The 20,712-nt window shown below is 36.7% G+C and overlaps 1 protein-coding gene across 1 annotated transcript in view; it reads left to right on the top strand.

The window, feature by feature from the left end:
- The window catches only part of LOC111062116 (semaphorin-2A), a 303,344-nt gene that overhangs the window by 272,198 nt on the left and 10,434 nt on the right, over positions 1-20,712 (top strand). The window contains exons 4-7 of the mRNA XM_039435336.1: positions 5,627-5,891; positions 9,410-9,646; positions 14,278-14,464; positions 15,378-15,411. Of these exons, the coding sequence (XP_039291270.1) occupies positions 5,627-5,891; positions 9,410-9,646; positions 14,278-14,464; positions 15,378-15,411 (723 nt within the window). The remainder of the gene's footprint in view (positions 1-5,626; positions 5,892-9,409; positions 9,647-14,277; positions 14,465-15,377; positions 15,412-20,712) is intronic.

Raw genomic sequence — 20,712 nt, 5'->3', positions numbered from 1 at the left:
TTGTCTATCATTCGACAAAGACGGTGTTTACTATCCTTTTCTTGGTCACAACGATGACAGTTATGTTTTTGACAGTGTAAAATATAATTATTAATGCAGAGAATCGGCATCGCTATTCTTCTATCCACTTATCCACTGCCATTATAACGTGGACCTCACTATAGCATGGGGCATTTTATGCAGAGGAGATAATAGAGCAGAGATCCCATTATTATTATCCACCATTGAATATCTCATTAGAGACTCAACTGGGTTAAATTCCATGTGAGGATATCATTTGCCAACTATCTGATGTTCAGAAGAAAGAGATGATGGAGGAGAAGAAGAAGAAGAAGAAGAAGAAGAAGAAGAAGAAGAAGAAGAAGAAGAAGAAGAAGACGAAGAAGAAGAAGAAGACGGAGAGAAGAAGAAGAACAGAGAAGAAGAAGAAGAAGAAGAAGACGGAGAAGAAGAAGAAGAAGAAGACAGGAGAAGAAGAAGAGAAGAAGAAGAAGAAGAAGAAGAAGAAGAAGAAGAGAAGAGAAGGAGAAGGAGAAGAAGACAGGAGAAGAAGAAGAAGAAGAAGGAAAGAGAAGAAGAAGAAGAGAAGAGAAGGAGAAGGAGAATAAGAGAAGAAGAAGAAGAAGAAGAAGAAGAAGAAGAAGAAGAAGAAGAAGAAGGAGAGAAGGAGAAGAAGACAGGAGTAGAAGACAGGAGGAGAAAGAAGAAGAAGAAGAAGAAGAAGAAGAAGAAGAAGAAGAAGAAGAAGAAGAAGACAGGAGAAGAAGAAGAAGAAGAAGAAGAAGAAGAAGAAGAAATGGAAGACAGGAGTAGAAGGAGAAGAAGAAGAAGAAGAAGAAGAAGAAGAAATGGAAGACAGGAGTAGAAGGAGAAGAAGAAGAAGAAGAAGAAGAAGAAGAAGAAGAAGACAGGAGAAGAAGAAGAAGAAGAGGAAGAAGGAGAAGAAGACAGGAGTAGATGGAGATGTCAGGAGAAGAAAGTAGAAGACAGGAGAAGAAAGGATGAGGAGGAGAAGAAGAAGAAGTAGAAGAAGAAGAGGAAGAAGAGGAAAAAGCTGAGTGTGGTTCATCATAAAATGCTGAGGGAGCGTCCTCACCCCCTTCCTTCCCCTCTCACCAACTCCCTCCTACTTCGCCATCATATTTTGTAGTAACATTTGACTGTCATTTTTAACGCTGATGTCATAAAAAGCAAAAGTGCTCCTGAAAATAATAATTATGTGGTGTGTATCCTCCTCCTCCTCCCAAACCACCTGCTCCTCCTCCTCCTCCTCCCCCTCCTCCTCCAAGTCCTCCTTCTCCTTCTCCTTCACCTTCTACTTCTCCTCTTCTCCTCTTCTCCCTTCTTTCCTTCCGCTCATAATTATTCTTCTTAGACACAAGATGGTGGGGAGAATATATTGAATATTGTTTCTTTAGAATGGACATTGATATGTCCAAAGCTCCGCCAATTTATGTACATGCATTATACAATATATTATCTATAGTTATTATATTACAAATTACTTTTTCATATCATATACATTCAATCATAATTTTTCTTAGTCTATATTATGTAAATTCATCTATAATTTTGCTGTATTGTAAGCTATTGTAATAAGTGTATAAGCCAGTATATATTGTAATCTACATAAATAAAGTACTCAATCAATCAATCAATCCTCCTCCTCCTCCTCATACTGCACCTACTACTCCTCTTCCTCCTCCACCTCCTCCTCTTCCCACTACTCCTCCTCCTCCTCATCCTACTCCTCCTCCTGCACCTCCTACTCCTCTTCCTTCTCCTCCTCCTTCGCCTCCTCCGCCCCCTACTCCTTCACCTCCACCAACTCCTCCTCCTCCTCTTTCGCTTTCACCTATTCCTCCTCCTCTCCTTCTACTCATAATATTCTTCTTGGACAAAAGATGGTTAGTTGGATAAATTTAATGCCTTTCATTTACACTTTACAGTATAGAAAATGATGTGGGCTAAATAAGAAGATGGGAATGAAATTTAATATTAAAGCGCTTGATGGTTTTTTTATTGGTGCCCTATGTAGTCTTAAAGATTGTTGATAGGTGTCTTTCTCTTTTCTCTTTTTCTCTTTGTCTTTCTCTTTAGGTGTCGTGACTTATTATCTCAGTCATTCCAAAAGATGCAAATTTTATGTATCTGCTGCTAGGGAAACACTCAAGCTAGGCACACACCACTTAGTCAAGACAAGTCAAGACAAGACACGTTTAGTCACAATACTGCGACTACGCCCCGTTTCGGAAAGCTAATTTTCTGACTCCAGCTGTTCAAAGACTAGAACAAACTTAGCTGAATCCCGAGCTCGGAAACCGGCCCTAATAGCGGTTGTAGAAAAATAAACCGAAGAAACTATAGACCTTATGGAAATACAGCAATAGACTGGCTTCTCCACACATCTGTGTAATCACTTGTCAGCTGATTTATGATGAATAATTCTATAGTCTGATTATTACTCCAATATTGGCGTATAAAGGAGGCTCCTCCTCCATTTAAATTATCCTTGAAATGCAAAATTTCCAAAAACCTTGTATATACGTTGACGAGCAATTAAAACAGGAACATACCTGTCAAATTTCATGAAAATGTATTACCGCGTTTCGCCGTAAATGCCCAACATATAAACATTTAAACATTAAGAGAAATGCCAAACCGTCGACTTGAATCTCAGACCTCACTTCGCTCGGTCAATAATTATCCTTTTAATGTCCTTCAGCGAGTTTTCCCAGGGATGAGACCTAGTGCAATTGAATTCTTATATTATAAACCTACTATGGAATTTCGTGAGAATCGTTAAAGCCGTTTACGAGATCCGGTGAAATACAAACATACGGTACAAACATATAAACAGAAGTTGCTCGTTTAATAGTCTTCTATATATATATATATATATATATATATATATATATATATATATATATATAGAAGATAGGTCAAGGTCTTTCAGTTACTAAATGAAACGGATGGTTTTTTTCATATGGTACTTCTGAAGAATATATGGTTATTAAAATAGAAAATACATAAGCTTGAATTAGGGCAACTGAAATTTCAAATAATATTAAAAAAATTGGATTGACTCACTCACTCACTCGCACAACTAAAAATCTACGTGACCAAAAACGTTCAAATTTGGTAGGTATGTTCAGTTGGCCCATTAGAGGCGCACTAAGAACGGATTTGGAAACATTTCCAAAGATACGTCCAAAATTTGCGTTTTTTAGCGTTTTCTCAGTTTTACCTGGAACAAATGAACAGAAAATGTTCAAATTTAGTACAGAAGCTCAGCTAGGGTGTAATAATGTTGTGTTAGAAGGAATTTGCAATAACGTCAAAGATACGCCCACAATTAGCGTTTTTCCAGCGTTTTTTTTTCCTTTTTCTCAGCTTTATCGGGAACAAATGAACAGAAAATGTTCAAATTTAGTACAGAAGCTCAGCTAGGGTGTAATAATGTTGTGTTAGAAGGAATTTGCAATAACGTCAAAGATACGCCCAAAATCTGCGTTTTTCCAGCGTTTTTTTTGCGTTTTCTCAGCTTTATCGAGGACAAATGAACATAAAATGTTCAAATTTAGTACAGAAGCTCAGCTAGGGTGTAATAATGTTGTGTTAGAAGGAATTTGCAATAACGTCAAAGATACGCCCAAAATCTGCGTTTTTCCAGCGTTTTTTTTCCTTTTTCTCAGCTTTATCGAGGACAAATGAACAGAAAATGTTCAAATTTAGTACAGAAGCTCAGCTAGGGGGTAATAATGTTGTGTTAGAAGGAATTTGCAATAACGTCAAAGATACGCCCAAAATCTGCGTTTTTCCAGCGTTTTTTTTGCGTTTTCTCAGCTTTATCGAGGACAAATGAACAGAAAATGTTCAAATTTAGTACAGAAGCTCAGTTAGGGTGTAATAATGTTGTGTTGGAAGGAATTTGCAATAACGTTAAAGATACGCCCAAAATTTGCGTTTTTTAGCGTTTTCTCAGTTTTACCTAGAACAAATGAACAGAAAATGTTCAAATTTAGTACAGAAGCTCAGCTAGGGTGTAATAATGTTGTGTTAGAAGGAATTTGCAATAACGTCAAAGATACGCCCAAAATCAGCGTTTTTTAGCGTTTTCTCAGCTTTATCGAGAGCAAATGAACAGAAAATGTTCAAATTTAGTACAGAAGCTCAGCTAAAGTGTAATAATGTTGTGTTAGAAGGAATTTGCAATAACGTCAAAGATACGCCCAAAATTAGCGTTTTTTTTTTCTTCTTTTTCTCAGCTTTATCGGGAACAAATGAACAGAAAATGTTTAAATTTACTACAGAAGCTCACCTGGGGTGTCATAATGTTGTGTTAGAAAGAATTTGAAATAAAGCCAAAAGATACGCCCAAAATTAGCGGTTTTTTGCGTTTTCTCAGTTCTTTCATCAAGTAATAGACAGAAAATGTTCAAATTTGATACAGAGGTTTAGCTAGGGTCTAAAAATTTTGTGATTAGGTGACTTTAATATTTTATCAAAGATACGCCCAAAATCAGCGTTTTTCCAACGTTTTTCTCAGCTTTTCTGCGTTTTCTCAGTACTTTGAGTACTTTGACTTTCTGATGGAATGAAGCATGCTCAAATGAAAAATGCAGGCGAGCGAAGCGAGCCCGCTGATATCAATTTGAACGATCCAGTCGGGGGTCCAGGGGGCGGAGCCCCCTTGCTAGACGGATACGGCGAGCGAAGCGAGCCTGACGGCTAGTAGTATATAAAATGATTGAGAGAAGACAACAGGCATAACCCAAAACTGTCTTCGCCAGTTAGACCACCAATATCGGGGGACCGAGCTTCGCTCTGGAGTACCAAAGCCTAGAATAGTTATTTGTGCAACTAGTGCGCAAAGTAACAGTTTGCTGCACCGAAAGAAACGTTTACGGTTAATGGTTTCTTGAGTGCAGCAGAGGAACTTTGCGCACGTATTTCACATTAAGTTTTTCCTACAGTTACCATTGAATATGAAAAGTGGGTAATTATGGGTAAAATTGCCTGAAATGCATCAAATGTTTTTTAGTGTAATTTTATTATTGACAAAAACATTAATTTATTGTCAAATTGAATAAAAATGTTGTCGTTGGTTATAATATCTAATACTAATAATTAGCGCGTTGTGCTTCGTTGCACCTCTGCTCACTATAGCAGCCACAGCAGTCACTGTTACCAACTTCATTTTGATTTTGCTGCACTGTTGCTCCATATAACCTACTAAGTATTTTGCGTTGCCATGTTGCAAATCTGGAGTGCAGAAAAATTTTTCCCGCACTAGAGCGGAAAAGTGATTCTTTGCGTTCTGTAATCAGTGCAGCAATGGCCACTTTTCAACGTAACTGTAGGAAAAATTTATTACAAAAGAGGAAATTATAATATATTCATAGTTTATACAGAAAGGTTCTATCTAATCACAGTATATCAAGATTAATTCCCAGTGGGATGCGAAAAATCTCTATCACAAAGGCCCGGTTGAACAAAAACCTGTTAAATTTTACCTGTTACCGGATAAATCTACCCCCTGGGTAGACGGATATAGCAAGCGAAGCGAGCCTGACGGCTAGTTTAGGATATTTCTCTCAGTGAATAACATGATATTTCTCTCAAGTTTTTCATGAATTGTTTGTTTTTTATTGTTCCAGAACCGGATTTCGTTGGCAGCTATGACATTGGACAGTACGTACTATTTTTCTTCCGCGAAACAGCTGTGGAATACATCAACTGCGGCAAGAACGTGTACTCGCGCGTGGCCAGGGTTTGCAAGAGAGACACGGGAGGCAAGAACATTCTCAGCCAAAACTGGGCCACTTACCTCAAGGCCAGACTCAACTGCTCCATACCGGGAGAGTTTCCTTTCTACTTCAACGAGATACGTGAGTTTTGAGCTTACTCTCCATAGAGGGCACTGCAGCTGTCAAAATTACAATAAGCTGATATTTCATTTTGATAGGGTAGAGCAAAGAGAAAAATTAGCAACACGTTGCAATTGAGAAGATACAGAAGAGCATCTGTTGCTTATGGAAAGATACATCAAAGCTTTCTGTGTATCCTTGTGTATCATTCCTATAGTGAGGTCCACGTTATAATGACATTATTTGATCAACTTTGGTTTTGCTATCCTTGTCTATCATTCGACAAAGCCGGTGGTACTATCCTTTTCTAGGTCCACAACGATGGCAGTTATATTTTTGACAGTGTAGAAATATAATTGATTAATACAGAGAATCGGTATCGCTATTCTTCTATCTTTATCCACTGCCATTATAACGTGGACCTCACTATAGCAGTTGCTAATTTTGAGTATGCCTAAATTTCAAGACTCTGTTGAATAAAGTTGGCTAGCACTAATTAGACCTAGGTGGAATTAGAAATATTCTGGTTGCCCTAGCACAATTTCCACAATGTAAAGGTGCGTACAGATTCACGCGCCGCGAACATGAGCAATTCACTTTTAATCAGCTGATACCAAGCTTTTTATATCTGTATCTTACCGCTTCTGTAAGGTGCGTACAGATATACGCGCCGCGAACATGAGCAATACACTTTTAATCAGCTGATTATATCTGTATTTTTACAGAAGCGGTAAGATACAGATATAAAAAGCTTGGCATCAGCTGATTAAAAGTGTATTGCTCATGTTCGCGGCGCGTATATCTGTACGCACCTTAATATATGCAAAATACATGTGGATAAAAAATAATTGATTTAGCAACAGCTGCTAGACCTATAGTGAGGTCCACGTTATAATGGCAGTGGATAAAGATAGAAGAATAGCGATGCCGATTCTCTGCATTAATTAATTATATTTCCACACTCTCAGAAACATAATTGGCATCGTTGTGGACCTAGAAAAGGATAGTACCACCGGCTTTGTCAAATGATATACAAGGATAGCAAAACCAAAGTTGATCAAATACCGTCATTATAACGTGGACCTCACCATAGGCTCCTTGTGTATCTTCCCGGATGCAACACGTTGCTTATGAGAAGATACAAATGAGCACCTGTTACGTATGGAAAGATACATTGTCAAAAATGTTGGATGTTTTTGTTTGGGTAGTATTGTAGACTAGTGACCCTCCGCCGATAGGCAAAGCTACACGACCCGGACTGTACATTGCTTCACATACTTGCAAAATGAAAAAGCGAGTTGCTCATTAGAATCTGTATTGCTAATGTTTTATTAAAAGAATAATGCAGTCTCAAGTTGTAATATTAAAGGTTTGAGTAGAACAAGGTGAGAGATTGATTGATTGAGTACTTTATTTATGTAGATTACAATATATACTGGCTTATACACCTATATACAATAGCTTACAATACAGCAAAATTATAGATGAATTTACATAAAATAGACTAAGAAAATAATTATTGAACTGTATATGATATGAAAAAGCAATTTGTAATATAATAACTATAGATAATAATCATATTGTTATGCATCTACATAAATTGGGGGAGCTTTGGACATATCAATGTCCATTCTTCGGAAAGAATATTAAAAATATCCTCCCCACTAACTCTCTACCAAAAGGTGAGAGACGATAAGAAAAATACAATAAATGGTGAGTGAAAAAAATAGAACAAGGTGGAGAGAAATGAGCTAAAATGAGAGAAATGTAGAAAAGATCAGACAAGAGGAGTGAGGAGAAAAGTTAGCGATTGAGAAGAAGTATTGGAAACAAGCTAAGCAAGAGACCATCACCGATAGACTACGATACTACCCGTTCAAAAAGAACCAACATTTTTACTTCCCTTGCCCTATTACCATAGGTAAGAAAACTATTGCTTTCCGGAAAAAATTAAAGTACCCCAATTTCTAAATTTCTATACGTTTCAAGGTCCCCTGAGTCCAAAAAAGTGGTTTTTGGGTATTAGCATAGAGAAACAATAGCATAAGTAGATATCCCATGGTATTGGGCGTTTATGTCGCAACTTTAACTGTTATCCGAAGCCGATAGTTCACGTAGTTCTTTCTTATGCAGCTGTGTGACGCTAGTAGTCTCTCAAATTGTGCCGTTCATACACTATTACCCCAACAAAACATTAAAAATTGAGAATAATCGACAGTAATCGGCATGAGATAACAGTAAAAGTTGCGACATAAATTCCCTATACCATGGGATATCTACTTACGCTATTGTTTCTTTATGGTATTAGTCTGTTTGTGTGTCTGTGTGTGTGTGTGTACACGATATCTCATCTCCCAATTAACGGAATGACTTGAAATTTGGAACTTAGGGCCCTTGCAATATAAGGATCCGACACGAACAATTTTGATCAAATGCAATCCAAGATGGCGGCTAAAATGGCGAAAATGTTGTCAGAAACAGGATTTTTCACGATTTTCTCGAAAACGGCTCCAACGATTTCGATCAAATTTATACCTAAAATCATCATTGATAAGCTCTATCAACTGCCACAAGTCCCATATCTGTAAACATTTCAGGAGCTTCACCCCTCCTATGTAAAGTTTGATTTTAGATTCCCAATTATCAGGCATTAGGTTCAATTTAAACAAAAAAATCAAGTGGAAAAGATTGAGCATGAAAATCTCTACAGTTAATGTTCTGTAACATTTTCAGCTAAAATTGAAAATAAGCTCAAAATTCGAGAAAATGTGATTATTCAATTGCAATCTGCTGATTGCATTGAATAATTCACTATGAAGAGATAGCAGACCTCGTGTGTCTCCAGCGCTATTGTCCTGTCACCAGCTGGCTCAGATCCTAGAATAGTAGACTTGAGATGCGCGTGAACACTGGCGTCAGGTGATCAATTTTCATAACGGCAAGGAAAGCTGTGTGAGTGCGCCACATGAGATTTTTGAAAATGTATTTTTACATGAGCAACAAGTGCTCTTTTGTATCTTCTTAAAGGCAACGCGTTGCCTTAGAAGCTCAAAATTCGAGAAAATGTGATTATTCAATTGCAATCTGTTGATTCCATTTAAAAATTCACTATGAAGAGATAGCAGACCTCGTGTGTCTCCAGCGCTATTGTCCTGTCACCAGCTGGCTCAGATCTTAGAATAGTAGACTTGAGATGCGCGTGAACACTAGTGTCAAGTGATCAATTTTGATAACGTCAAGGAAAGTTGTGTGAGTGCGCCACATGAGATTTTTGAAAATGTATTTTTACATGAGCAACAAGTGCTCTTTTGTATCTTCTCAGAAGCAACGTGTTGCATCCGAAAAGATACACAAGGAGCATCAATGTGTCCTCCTTAAGCCACAGTGATGATTTTCGTATCTTCTCCAAAGCACATTGTTGAAAGATACTCAAAGAGCTTTAATGTATGTTTCAGATGCTCTTTTGTATCTTCTCAAAGGCAACGCGTTGCCTTAGAAGAAACGACTGTAATTTGTATTTTTTTGTTTGTGTGTCGCAGAGAGCATCTACAAAGTGCCGGGTGATGACACGACATTCTACGGCGTGTTCACGACTTCAACGACCGGCCTGATGGGGAGCGCCATCTGTTCGTTCAGCTTGGAATCAATCGAAGCTGCCTTCCGCGGCCGATTCAAGGAGCAGGCCACTTCTAGCTCGGCCTGGTTGCCCGTGCTGACTAGCCGCGTTCCCGAACCACGCCCTGGACAATGTGTCAACGACACGGAAACACTGCCAGGTAAGTGTGCACCAAGCATAATTAATAATGGACCGGTTGCACAAAGGCCGGTTAAATTTCAACCGTGATTAATTTCACAAGAGCCAATCAGAAAAGGCTTTTTCCTACAGTTACCTTGAAAAGTGGCCATTGCTGCACTGATTACAGAACGCAAAGAATCACTTTTCCGCACTAGTGCGCAAAGTGAGTACTTTGCATACTCCAGATTTGCAGCATGACAACGCAAAATAGTTAGTAGGTTATATGGAGCACCAGAGCAGGAAAATCAAAATTAAGTTGGTAACACTCATAGTGAGGCCCACGTTATAATATGGCAGTGGAGAACAGCGTTGCCTTGCCATTATGTGCCTTGATTATAGTCATTTCAATGCTAACATAACATAAACCCCCTTCAAGCGTTCACATAAATTTTCAATTGAATTTCTAATCATTATAATTCAATTCTTATTATTAAATTTTAAATAAATCAAGGTTTTTATTAATAATAAAATTACACAGAAAAACATTTGATGGATTTCAGGGAATTTTACCCATAATTACCCACTTTCCATATTCAATGGTAACTGTAGGAAAAATTTAATGTGAAATACATGCACAAAGTTCGTTTGCTGCACTCAAGAAACCATTCCGCCCTCGCCTACGGCTCTTTTCTTTCGGTGCAGCAAACTGTCACTTTGCGCACTAGTTGCACAAATAACTATTTCGCCACACTGCACAGAAAGCAGCTGTTTTCCAGTCCCTATGTAGATCTGAAAGACATTGTTTGCAGACGACTCTTGTCTGACGTCAGAACAGGTTTCTTTCCGGCCTAGGCCAGAAAGAGTACCCTTTCCAGCCGCTAACATGGAACTAAGAAAGGTGATCAAAAAACAGCTAATCGAAAAACTTTTCGTTATTCAATAATCAAAACATTTATAATAATATCATCTTATTGTCATTTGAAAGAATAAAAAAGTCTAAACTCAACCTCCCACATAATTGAACATAATCTTTTAGGTTATTTAGACAAATCAGAATGAAAAATAAAAATACTTGGACAATTTCCTGATATTCAGATTACCTCAGATTTGCTAGAGCTATCACCTTCCACTTCTGCTTTCGGAAGTGCTTAGTAAACAACTATTCTCATATATTTAAATTGTTTATTTTTGTGTGTGGCGAAAAATAGCGTTTGCACCATGGGCAAAAATGGTTTTCCGGCTCTCAATCTTTTCTAGTCCTCGGCCTACGGCCTCGGACTTAAAAACCGATTTCGAGCCGGAAAAATCTCATTTTCTGCTCTAGATGCGAAATATACTATTTCAAAAAGTAGGCTTCTCTGATTGGTTCACATGAAATTAATCACTATTAAAACTTGAACAGGCTTTTGTGCAAACGGCACTATGAATTCAATAATAGTTCTCATGGCTTTAGAGCTTCAAATGCTGTTTTCCGGGCCCGGGATTTAGGAGGCATTGACAAGACAGAGTTTGGCAACGTTTTTCTCCTATCTTTCTCCACTGCCATTATAACGTGCACCTCACGACTATTTCATCAATATTTGTTCAGATCAAGCATTTGTTTGTTTGGTCTAGCCCTACACTAAAGAATTTAAGTGATAGTTCACAATCTTCCAGTGTAGAAACTGAACCTGGTAGCCTACTGTGCTAGGATAAAAATATATTTTTGTCATAGTCATTCAATTTCAGCTGTTTTCCACATATGAAATCAATCCGGTAAACAGCTGTTTGCAGAAAAAATAAACATATGATTCTCATTACAGCATACTCTACTGTAATGAAACCATTTGTTTTCTTTACAGTCGAGTATGTTTCCTATTTCTGAAATAGGAACAGCAAAACTGCTACAAAAAACCACCTTCAGCGCTCCAGGTGGATGTTTTGTCAACTTCCACAATTCCACAATTGAATGAAAAAAAACTAAGAAATTGTCAGAAAACCACAGATTTATTGATACTAAGAAAGACTGGTTTCGGTTATTACACCATTGTCAATCTCTGATAAACTTTAGAAACTGATCTTTAACTTTACATCTGATAAACTTTAGAAACTGATCTTTTACTTTACATCTGATAAACTTTTATCAGAGATTGACAATGGTGTAATAACCGAAACTGGTCTTTCTAAGTATCGTTAAATCTGTGTTTTTTTGATAATTTCTCAGTCTTTTCCATTCAATATGAATAATTACCACAATATCAACTTCACAACAACACAAAAAATTCCTGATTCGGAATTTGTAAACTAGGTTATGTTTATAGAATTCATGTAGTAACTGAACAATAGAGAAGCTAACAGAGAGCTGAGAATTCAATTCGAGAATAGAAGCCTTAAACACAATAAGGCTCCAAAATATTTGGGCGTGATACTTGATAGGACACTTTCATTCAAAGAGCACCTAACAAAGACAGCAGAAAAACTAAAAACCCGAAACAATATTATGCAAAAACTTTGCGGAACATCATGGGGAGCTTCAGCATCTACATTACGCTCTACAGCCCTAAGCCTTGTCTTTTCAGCTGCTGAGTACTGTGCTCCAGTCTGGATGAATAGCTCTCATGTTCATAGGGTTGATGTTCAGCTAAATAACTCAATGAGAATGATAGGTGGTGTTCTAAAATCTACCCCTGTGGAATGGCTCCCGGTGTTGAGTCACATCCCACCCCCAAATCTTCGACGCATGAATGCCCTTACTAGAGAGTACAAGAAGATACAGGAAAATCGAAGCCTGCCAATACATGAGGATATACAAGATGCCAATCAGAGACGTCTGCAATCTCGTAAGCCACCGGTTAGGACGGCAATTACAGCCTTAGATTCAGGTTTCCGTATAACTGAGGCCTGGCAACAAGCGTGGTCAGCAAAGCAGAACATTGACATCCCATTTGTAACCAAAAGGCCACCAGGCTTCGATTTGCCTCGTAAAACATGGTCGGCATTGAATAGGGTACGAACTCATCATGGTAGATGTGCCTATCTGATGCATAAGTGGGGGAAGGCTGACTCCCCTTTCTGTGAGTGTGGAGCAGTCCAGACTGTGAGACACATAGTGGAGGAATGTCCCAGATCAGCATACACAGGTGCACATGAAGATTTCCTGGTGGCTAAACCAGCATCAATAGCCTACTTAAATACCCTGGAAGCATGCCTCTAATTTCCAGGTCAAAAGTGACTAAGATATTTTCATTCGATTTATATATGAATTTTCTATTGTTTTCTTTTTTTTTTTTTTCGAATTTTGTGATCATAAATGTGTTGTGTATACTGCCATACGCTAAATAAATGTAGTAACTTCAGCACAAGCAGGTAATGTTTTCTGTTTTCAATTATTCATTTCTAGATTATTATGACCAAATATAGTGTACGTTACTTGGACGTGAATGTCTTTTGCAGTGCTCGAATGAAATTCTAGTCTCGGCTAATGCCTCGACTATAGTGGGGTCCATGTTATAATGGCAGTGTACGATTGACAATACAGTTGCTGTCCTTTTCTATCATACAACAAAACAGATAGCACTATCTCTCTCTAGTTTTTCAATGTTATCAGTTTGCCAGAATATTTTATTTTTACTTTTAACAGTGACTGTACAAGAGTAAACAATTCATTATCAGTCGCCATTTTTTCTTCATTCTATCGAAATACTTGAGTACACGAGTCGTATAATTGATTTAAAATGTATTCTAGGAACAATTAAATAATTTTTTGACATTACCATATGAGAAACACAAATTAAAATACCTGAAATGACATTTTAAAAGTTGATAACTAACCATCCTAGACTTTATCCATGCTTCAGTTAGCCTACACGTATAGGTTAGACCTACTCGTACCAGTATAAATAATATTGAAAGGTTATTTCAGAATTATTTCCATTGAAATTACTTATTTTAAATAGGATTTCTATTTTTCTATTATTTTTAAAAGAAATTCAAATATAATATCATAGAGAAACATTAGCATAAGTAGATATCCCATGGTATAGGGCGTTTATGTCGCAACTTTTATGTTATCTCAAGCCGATAGTCCACGTAGTTCTTTCCCATGCAGCTGTGTGACACTGGTAGTCTCTCATATTGTGCCGTTCATACACTCTCACCCCAACAAAACAGTTAGATTCGACAATAATCGACAGTAATCGGCTTGATATAACAGTAAAAGTTGCGACACAAATTCCCTATACCATGGGATATCTACTTACGCTATTGTTTCTCTATGATAATATCTACCAAATAACTTAATTTCTGTTGTTTTGAAATTCATATTGTTCTATCACAGCTTTTCAAATTAGCCGCCATTTCAGGTTTGTATAAAAAATCTGATCTTAGTTATGAAAGCAAATTTTCAAATCAAATTATGGAAAAAAAATTCTTGATTAATTTGACATTAAATTGATTACAGTATGTAATCAAGGAAATGATAATTATTATTAGATCAAATTTAATGGGATGAATTGAGTAACAGCTGTGTACACTCAGTGGCAAAATGGAGAGACTTGGCAACGTTTTTCTCCTATCTTTCTTCACTGCCATTATAACGAGGACCTCACTATAGAAACATCATTCTCGCCTGCAAAAGGCCCCTTCCCGTCCTTGTGACGTAATATACTATTTCAAGATGTATTGTTTTTGCAGACACTGTTCTCAACTTTATCCGCTCGCACCCTTTGATGGACTCGGCTGTGGGGCACAAGGATGACAAACCAGTCTTCTACAAACGCGATCTGCTTTTCACCAAATTGGTGGTCGACAAATTGCGTTACGATGTCTTCGGAGATGCCCTGGAATTCACTGTTTACTATGCTGGTACTAGTGAGGGAAGGTAAGTGTTACTATAGAGAGAACTGTCAAAAATTTGAATTAAAAACAACCACATGTATCCAAAATATTAACTTCTATTTGAATGTACAATATTCTATTTTTTAATAGTAGTTATCATAAAATAACTTCACTTATTTATGGCCTTCTGTATTGAAATCAACTAGTAGTTCTGTGAACAGTAGACCTCACGCAGTTTTCTCATCCACAAGTATCTGATGTCACCTGTTTGCAGTGGCGTAACGTACACCCCCGCGGTGCGAGGGGGCCCCGGGCTAGGGCCCGGATAATATGTTGGCTAATATAGGTTTTCTGAAAAAATAAAATTACCCGGTCTAGGGGGCCCGGGTTAAGGCCCGAAATGATAATTATATATTGCATACTTTAAAAAATAATCATGGAAGTAACTTTTGACAAAAAAGCAGAAGTTTTATTGTCGAAAATGGCAGGTTTCATAAAACAATGTTATCAGTCTGATTATAAATTAATATCAAGAGAATACAAGTAGAAATAGAACTCGATCAAGTTATCAGAATATTTGCATCTCAAAAAGCAAGACGACAGAATAAATCAAAAGAATAAATATTACAACTCAAAGGTAGGCTACTATTTCTTCTGTGCATTTCTCTCAAGTCAATAAAATAAATAATATTATCAATCGAACTCTAATTTAAAACCTTGAAAAATTTAAACTTCTTACTAAAACCTGAAACTTGAACTTCTTTAAGAGCGCGAACAAGGAATCAGAATAAAAACATGTGAGAAAATAGACATGTGGGAGAAAGAACTAAGGTGCTACTGTACCCAGAAACCAGTGATTGCAGAACTTGGAGGCTTGTAGGAGACATCAAATCAAAGGTTTTTTATGAATTATTATTATCTTTATTATTCTAATAATTCATGAATCTTAAGACTAGATACTTCTTACTAACTCTAGTTCCAGCTCTAAAGGTTGGATTCTATATTTGTAGCATAAAACATTCAACATAATTCTTGACTTGAATTGTAGAATTCAATCGAGAACAAGTTTTATTTTTTCAACTAAGCTATATGTAATTCACTCATGAAAGATGTACGTTCACATTAGAGTTTAATGCTTGGGATTAAGGGAGAAGGGGGCTGGAGAAAGGTGGTACGATTTTAGAAAAGGGGCCCGGAATTTTTTTTGCGGGGGGCCCGGTTTGGAAACGGTACGCCACTGCCTGTTTGAAATGTTAAGGCTGTGCAAAGGCTAAAAATAAACTTTCTACTCGTGATATTTTTCAAAGTTTTTCGATTTGTATTTAATAAAGCTATCAAAATGAAATAGTTTTCTCAGGAAATCATTTTTTTCTGATCATTACTTTTTGATAGCTTTAACATTTTTTTTCATTAAATTTTTTTCACTAATTTAAATTGGGTTAATCTAATGGCTAAATAATCTTAACAAGAGTACTTAGATTTCAATTTTCATTTATATTCAACAGTACCGTAGCCCTAAAGAAAAAAGACAAAACTCTAATAACGCTTGTCTATCAGTCTCAAAGAATCTTTTATTTTACACATTACCTCATTTACCTATTATTTGCATCCATCCTATTTATTACCTTTATGTACAAGTCATGGATTTATGTGGGCATCATCAGTCAAAAATATGACCTTGGAATTTATGAAATAGAACTATAGTACCCTTTAAAATTGATAAAATAATAAAACAATAATACTAGTAGTTCTGTGAACAGTAGACCTCGCGCAGTTATAACGACGTCCCAAACCATAAGCACATCCACACTGAAACACTAACTATTTTTTATTTGATCAGATCATGTTTACACAAGATTTAATTATCATATAACGCTTTCCGGAATTTAGTGCGAGAAAACCAGAAGACATCTAGAGGCGCCCAGACGAGCTGTTATAAGTTCTTTGCATCCTATTTAATAGTGCATAAAAAATGCATTCAATGAGGCATGCAATTAATAGTCTATACAGCTGTTAATTTTTTACCAAGTTACATTGAGATATTGAATTGCATTCGTCATGGCATACAATTTATAGTCAACTCGACAGCTGATTTATGATGAATAATTCTATAGTCTGATTTTTACTCTAATATTGACGTATGAAGGAGGCTCCTTTTTCCTTTTATATTATCCTTGAAATGCAAAATTTCCAAAAACCTTGTATATACGTCGACGCGCAATTTAAAAAGAAACATACCTGTCAAATTTCATGGAAATCTATTACCGCGTTTCGCCGTAAATGCGCAACATAAAAACATATAAACATTAAGAGAAATGACAAACCGTCGACTTGAATCTTAGACCTCACTTCGCTCGGTCGATTATTGTGTCTATACTAATTATTGTTTTATTATTTTATTAATTTTTAATGATACTATAATTCTATTTTATAAATACAAGAAAGTAGCCCTGAGTTCATACATTTTAAAAAAATATGACCTTGGAAGCTTATGTTTTTCTGTTCAAAAACTGAACATTTTTTCAAGTTTTCAGCTATTTTTTAGTAAATCACCATTACGTTCTTCTCGTAATTTGGACTTGATATTGAACTCAACTTGAAGTGAACACATAACCTTCTTTCCATTGCGGATTTTTTTCCCCATCAGATTTGAATTGCATGAATTTTGCTGTTTGAAATTATTGTGTCAACGCCTATTGATTATTGATTACTCATTATGCTTTATCATAGAGAAACGATAGCATAAGTAGATATGCCATGGTATAGGGCGTTTATTTCGCAACTTTTACTGTTATCCCAAGCCGATAGTCAACGTAGTTCTTTCCTATGCAGCTCATTATCATTATCATTATTATTCATCTTTTGACCACCTATAAAAGGGCCATGTAGAATCGTCAAAATAATAAGTCAATAGAATAGAATAGTCACTATATCCTAAGTATTATTGCTCATAGTGAGCCGTAAATTCCGCAGTTGAATAGGCGGAAATAGCTGTGGGACGCTGGTAGTCTCTCAAATTATGCCGTTCATACACTCTCACCCCAACAAAACAGTAAAAATGTAACAATAATCGACAATAATCGGCTTGAGATAACAGTAAAAGTTGCGACATAAATTCCCTATACCATGGGATATCTACTTACGCTATTGTTTCTCTATGGCTTTATACTATGACAAGACCCAATTTCTAACGTTCTCAACTACACTACATGGACAGCCCACAGAAAAACTTCTAACAGTCAACTTTTCCAACACCACGGCATTCACTATCCACAGAAAACCAACAATAAAATACCTCGGCATTGTACTAGATTCTTTTCTACGATGGGATCATCATATAGATTGCCTCTGCAAGAAGTTAAGAAGAATAATATTCAAGTTCAAAATGCTGAGAACATTTATAGACGAGAAGAGCGTCCTATTTTTGGTAGAGAGTTAGTGGGGAGGATATTTTCAATATTCTTTCCGAAGAATGGACATTGATATGTCCAAAGCTCCGCCAATTTATGTACATGCATAACAATATAATTATTATCCATAGTTATTATATTACAAATTGCTTTTTCATATCATATACGGTTCAATAATTATTTTCTTAGTCTCTATTATGTAAATTCATCTATAATTTTGCTGTATTGTAAGCTATTGTATATAAGTGTATAAGCCAGTATATATTGTAATCTACATAAATAAAGTACTCAATCAATCAACACCTTAGATCAGTCTTTGCTTACCTATGGAATTGTAGGTTGGGGAGGAACAAACTACGGCCACCTCGACCCCCTCATAAAAGTGCAAAATCTAATAATTAAAATAATCAAGCAGAAGCCACCTCGTTATCCATCAGACCAGCTCTACAATGAGTTTGGTGTGATTGACGCAAGACAACTCTACTCCCTAGAAATTATTTGCAGACTGCACACGAACCCAGAAAGCTTTCAAAACAGGAACCACTGTCATAACACTTTCTAGGTCTACAACGATGCCAATTATGTTTTTTACAGTTTAGAGATATAATTAATTAATGCAGAGAATCAGCATCGCTATTCTTCTATCTTTATCTAGCCTACTGCCATTATAACGTGGACCTCACTATAGCACCGAACTCCACAATTTACTTCCTGTACACATCAAGATAATAGAAAACTCAAGAAAATTTTAATGCGCCGTTAAAAACTGGATCACAACAACTGGAAGACATAATATAGAAAACATAATTTCGAACAATATATGTGAGCTCACTTACCCGATGTATTTGCACCCCCATTTTAAATTTGATTTTATTACTACTATAGTGAGGCCCACGTTATAATGGCAGTGGATAAAGATAGAAGAATAGCGATGCCGATTCTCTGCATTGATTAATTATATTTCTACACTGTCAAAAACTTAATTGGCATTGTTGTGGACCTAGAAAAGGATAGTATCACCAGCTTTGTCGAATGATAGACAAGGATAGCAAAGCAAAGTTGATCAAATACTGTCATTATAACGTGGACCTCACTATATGTGAAGTATTGTGACTAAACGTGACTATAGTTTGTGTAAAACAAGTTGAGACTTGGCCATCCATCCGAAGAAATTACAGGGTTGCCAAATCGTGTAAAATTGCAACTTTCTCAAATTTCCAATTCAACGTCAGAATTGGATGTATAGTATCATCCCCGATATCCTAGTAGTGCTAGAAAAGTTTCAGGGTTGAAGGACTAAAAGGAAATTTAATTTTCGCCACACTGCACAGAAAGCAGCTGTTTTCCAGTCCCTACGTAGATCTGAAAGATCTTGTTTGCAGACGACGTCAGAAAAGGGTTTCTATTCCAGTCTAGGCTGAAAGTTGTCTCTTTCCAGCCGCTCATGGAAGTAGTTAATAAGTCATCCGCTAGATCGGGCGAGTGTCCACTTTCATCATCAGCTGAAGTCGCCATGATTTCAGTTCCAGTTTTGAATCAAACTAATTCGCTTCGCAACCAGTTTTATTCAATTATTTATTGTTGAATAGTGCATTCCGAATTTTCAAAAATGCTTGAAGATGACTGTGGTATTCCAAGTGAAATTTTAAAAGAATCTGAAATCCTGACTGGGAATCTTCTACCACTAAAATCAAGAGATAGGTACGATAGCTTAACGAGTATTCTTTATTTTGTATTCCTTATTTATTTTGTCAGCAATACCTGTAGTGTGACGAAAAATATCGTTCGCACCACGGGCAAAAATGTTTTTCCAGCTCTCAATCTTTTCTAGTCCTCGGCCTACGGCCTCGGACTTGAAAACCGATTTCGAGCTGGAAAAATCTAATTTTGTGCTCTAGGTGTGAAATATGAAAATTTAGGAAAACTGTTGAAATTTAGGAAACTTCATAAAAAATACAGGAAAACTGTATTTCCTACAGTTACGTTGAAAGGGGCCATTCCTGCTCTGATTACAGAACGGAAAGAATCACTTTTCTGCTCTAGTGCGGGAAAATTTTTTTCTGCACTCCAGATTTGCAACATGGCAATGCAAAATAGTTAGTAGGTTATATGGAGCACCAGTGCAGCAAAATCAAAATTAAGTTGGTAACTGCACTGACTGGGCTGCTATAGTGTTGTGGTGCACGTTATAATAATATTAAGGACACCGAGTTCGAGGACAGCCACCACATGAGTGACAGCCGCCTTCATTCATTTACTACTGCATTATTCAATTTTATTTATTATTAATTAAATTACAAAGAAAAACATTTGATGGATTTCAGGCAATTTTACCCATAATTACTCACTTTCCATATTCAATGGTAACTGTAGGAAAAATTAAATGTGCAACTAGTGCGCAAAGTTCCTCTGCTGCACTCAAGAAACCATTACTGGTGATATTTTTCAAAGTTTTTCGATTTGTATATAATAAAGCTATCAAAATGAAAAAGTTTTTTCAGGAAAGCATTTTTTCCCACAGATACCCTGAAAAGTTACAATTTCTGCACTGATTGCAGGCCACAAAGAATCACTTTTCCGCACTAGTGCGCAAAGTGAGTACTTTGCGTACTCCAGATTTGCAACATGGCAAAATAGTTAGTAGGTTATATGGAGCACCAGTGCAGCAAAATCAAAATGAAAAGTTACAATTTCTGCACTGATTGCAGGCCACAAAGAATCACTTTTCCGCACTAGTGCGCAAAGTGAGTACTTTGCGTACTCCAGATTTGCAACATGGCAAAATAGTTAGTAGGTTATATGGAGCACCAGTGCAGCAAAATCAAAATGAAGTTGGTAACAGTGACTGTGGTATAGTGTTGTGGTGCACGTTATAATAATA

The sequence above is a fragment of the Nilaparvata lugens genome, chromosome 9, assembly GCF_014356525.2.
Source record: "Nilaparvata lugens isolate BPH chromosome 9, ASM1435652v1, whole genome shotgun sequence".
Classification (NCBI taxonomy): Eukaryota; Metazoa; Arthropoda; class Insecta; order Hemiptera; family Delphacidae; genus Nilaparvata; species Nilaparvata lugens.
This window is presented reverse-complemented; position numbering and strand designations above follow the sequence as displayed.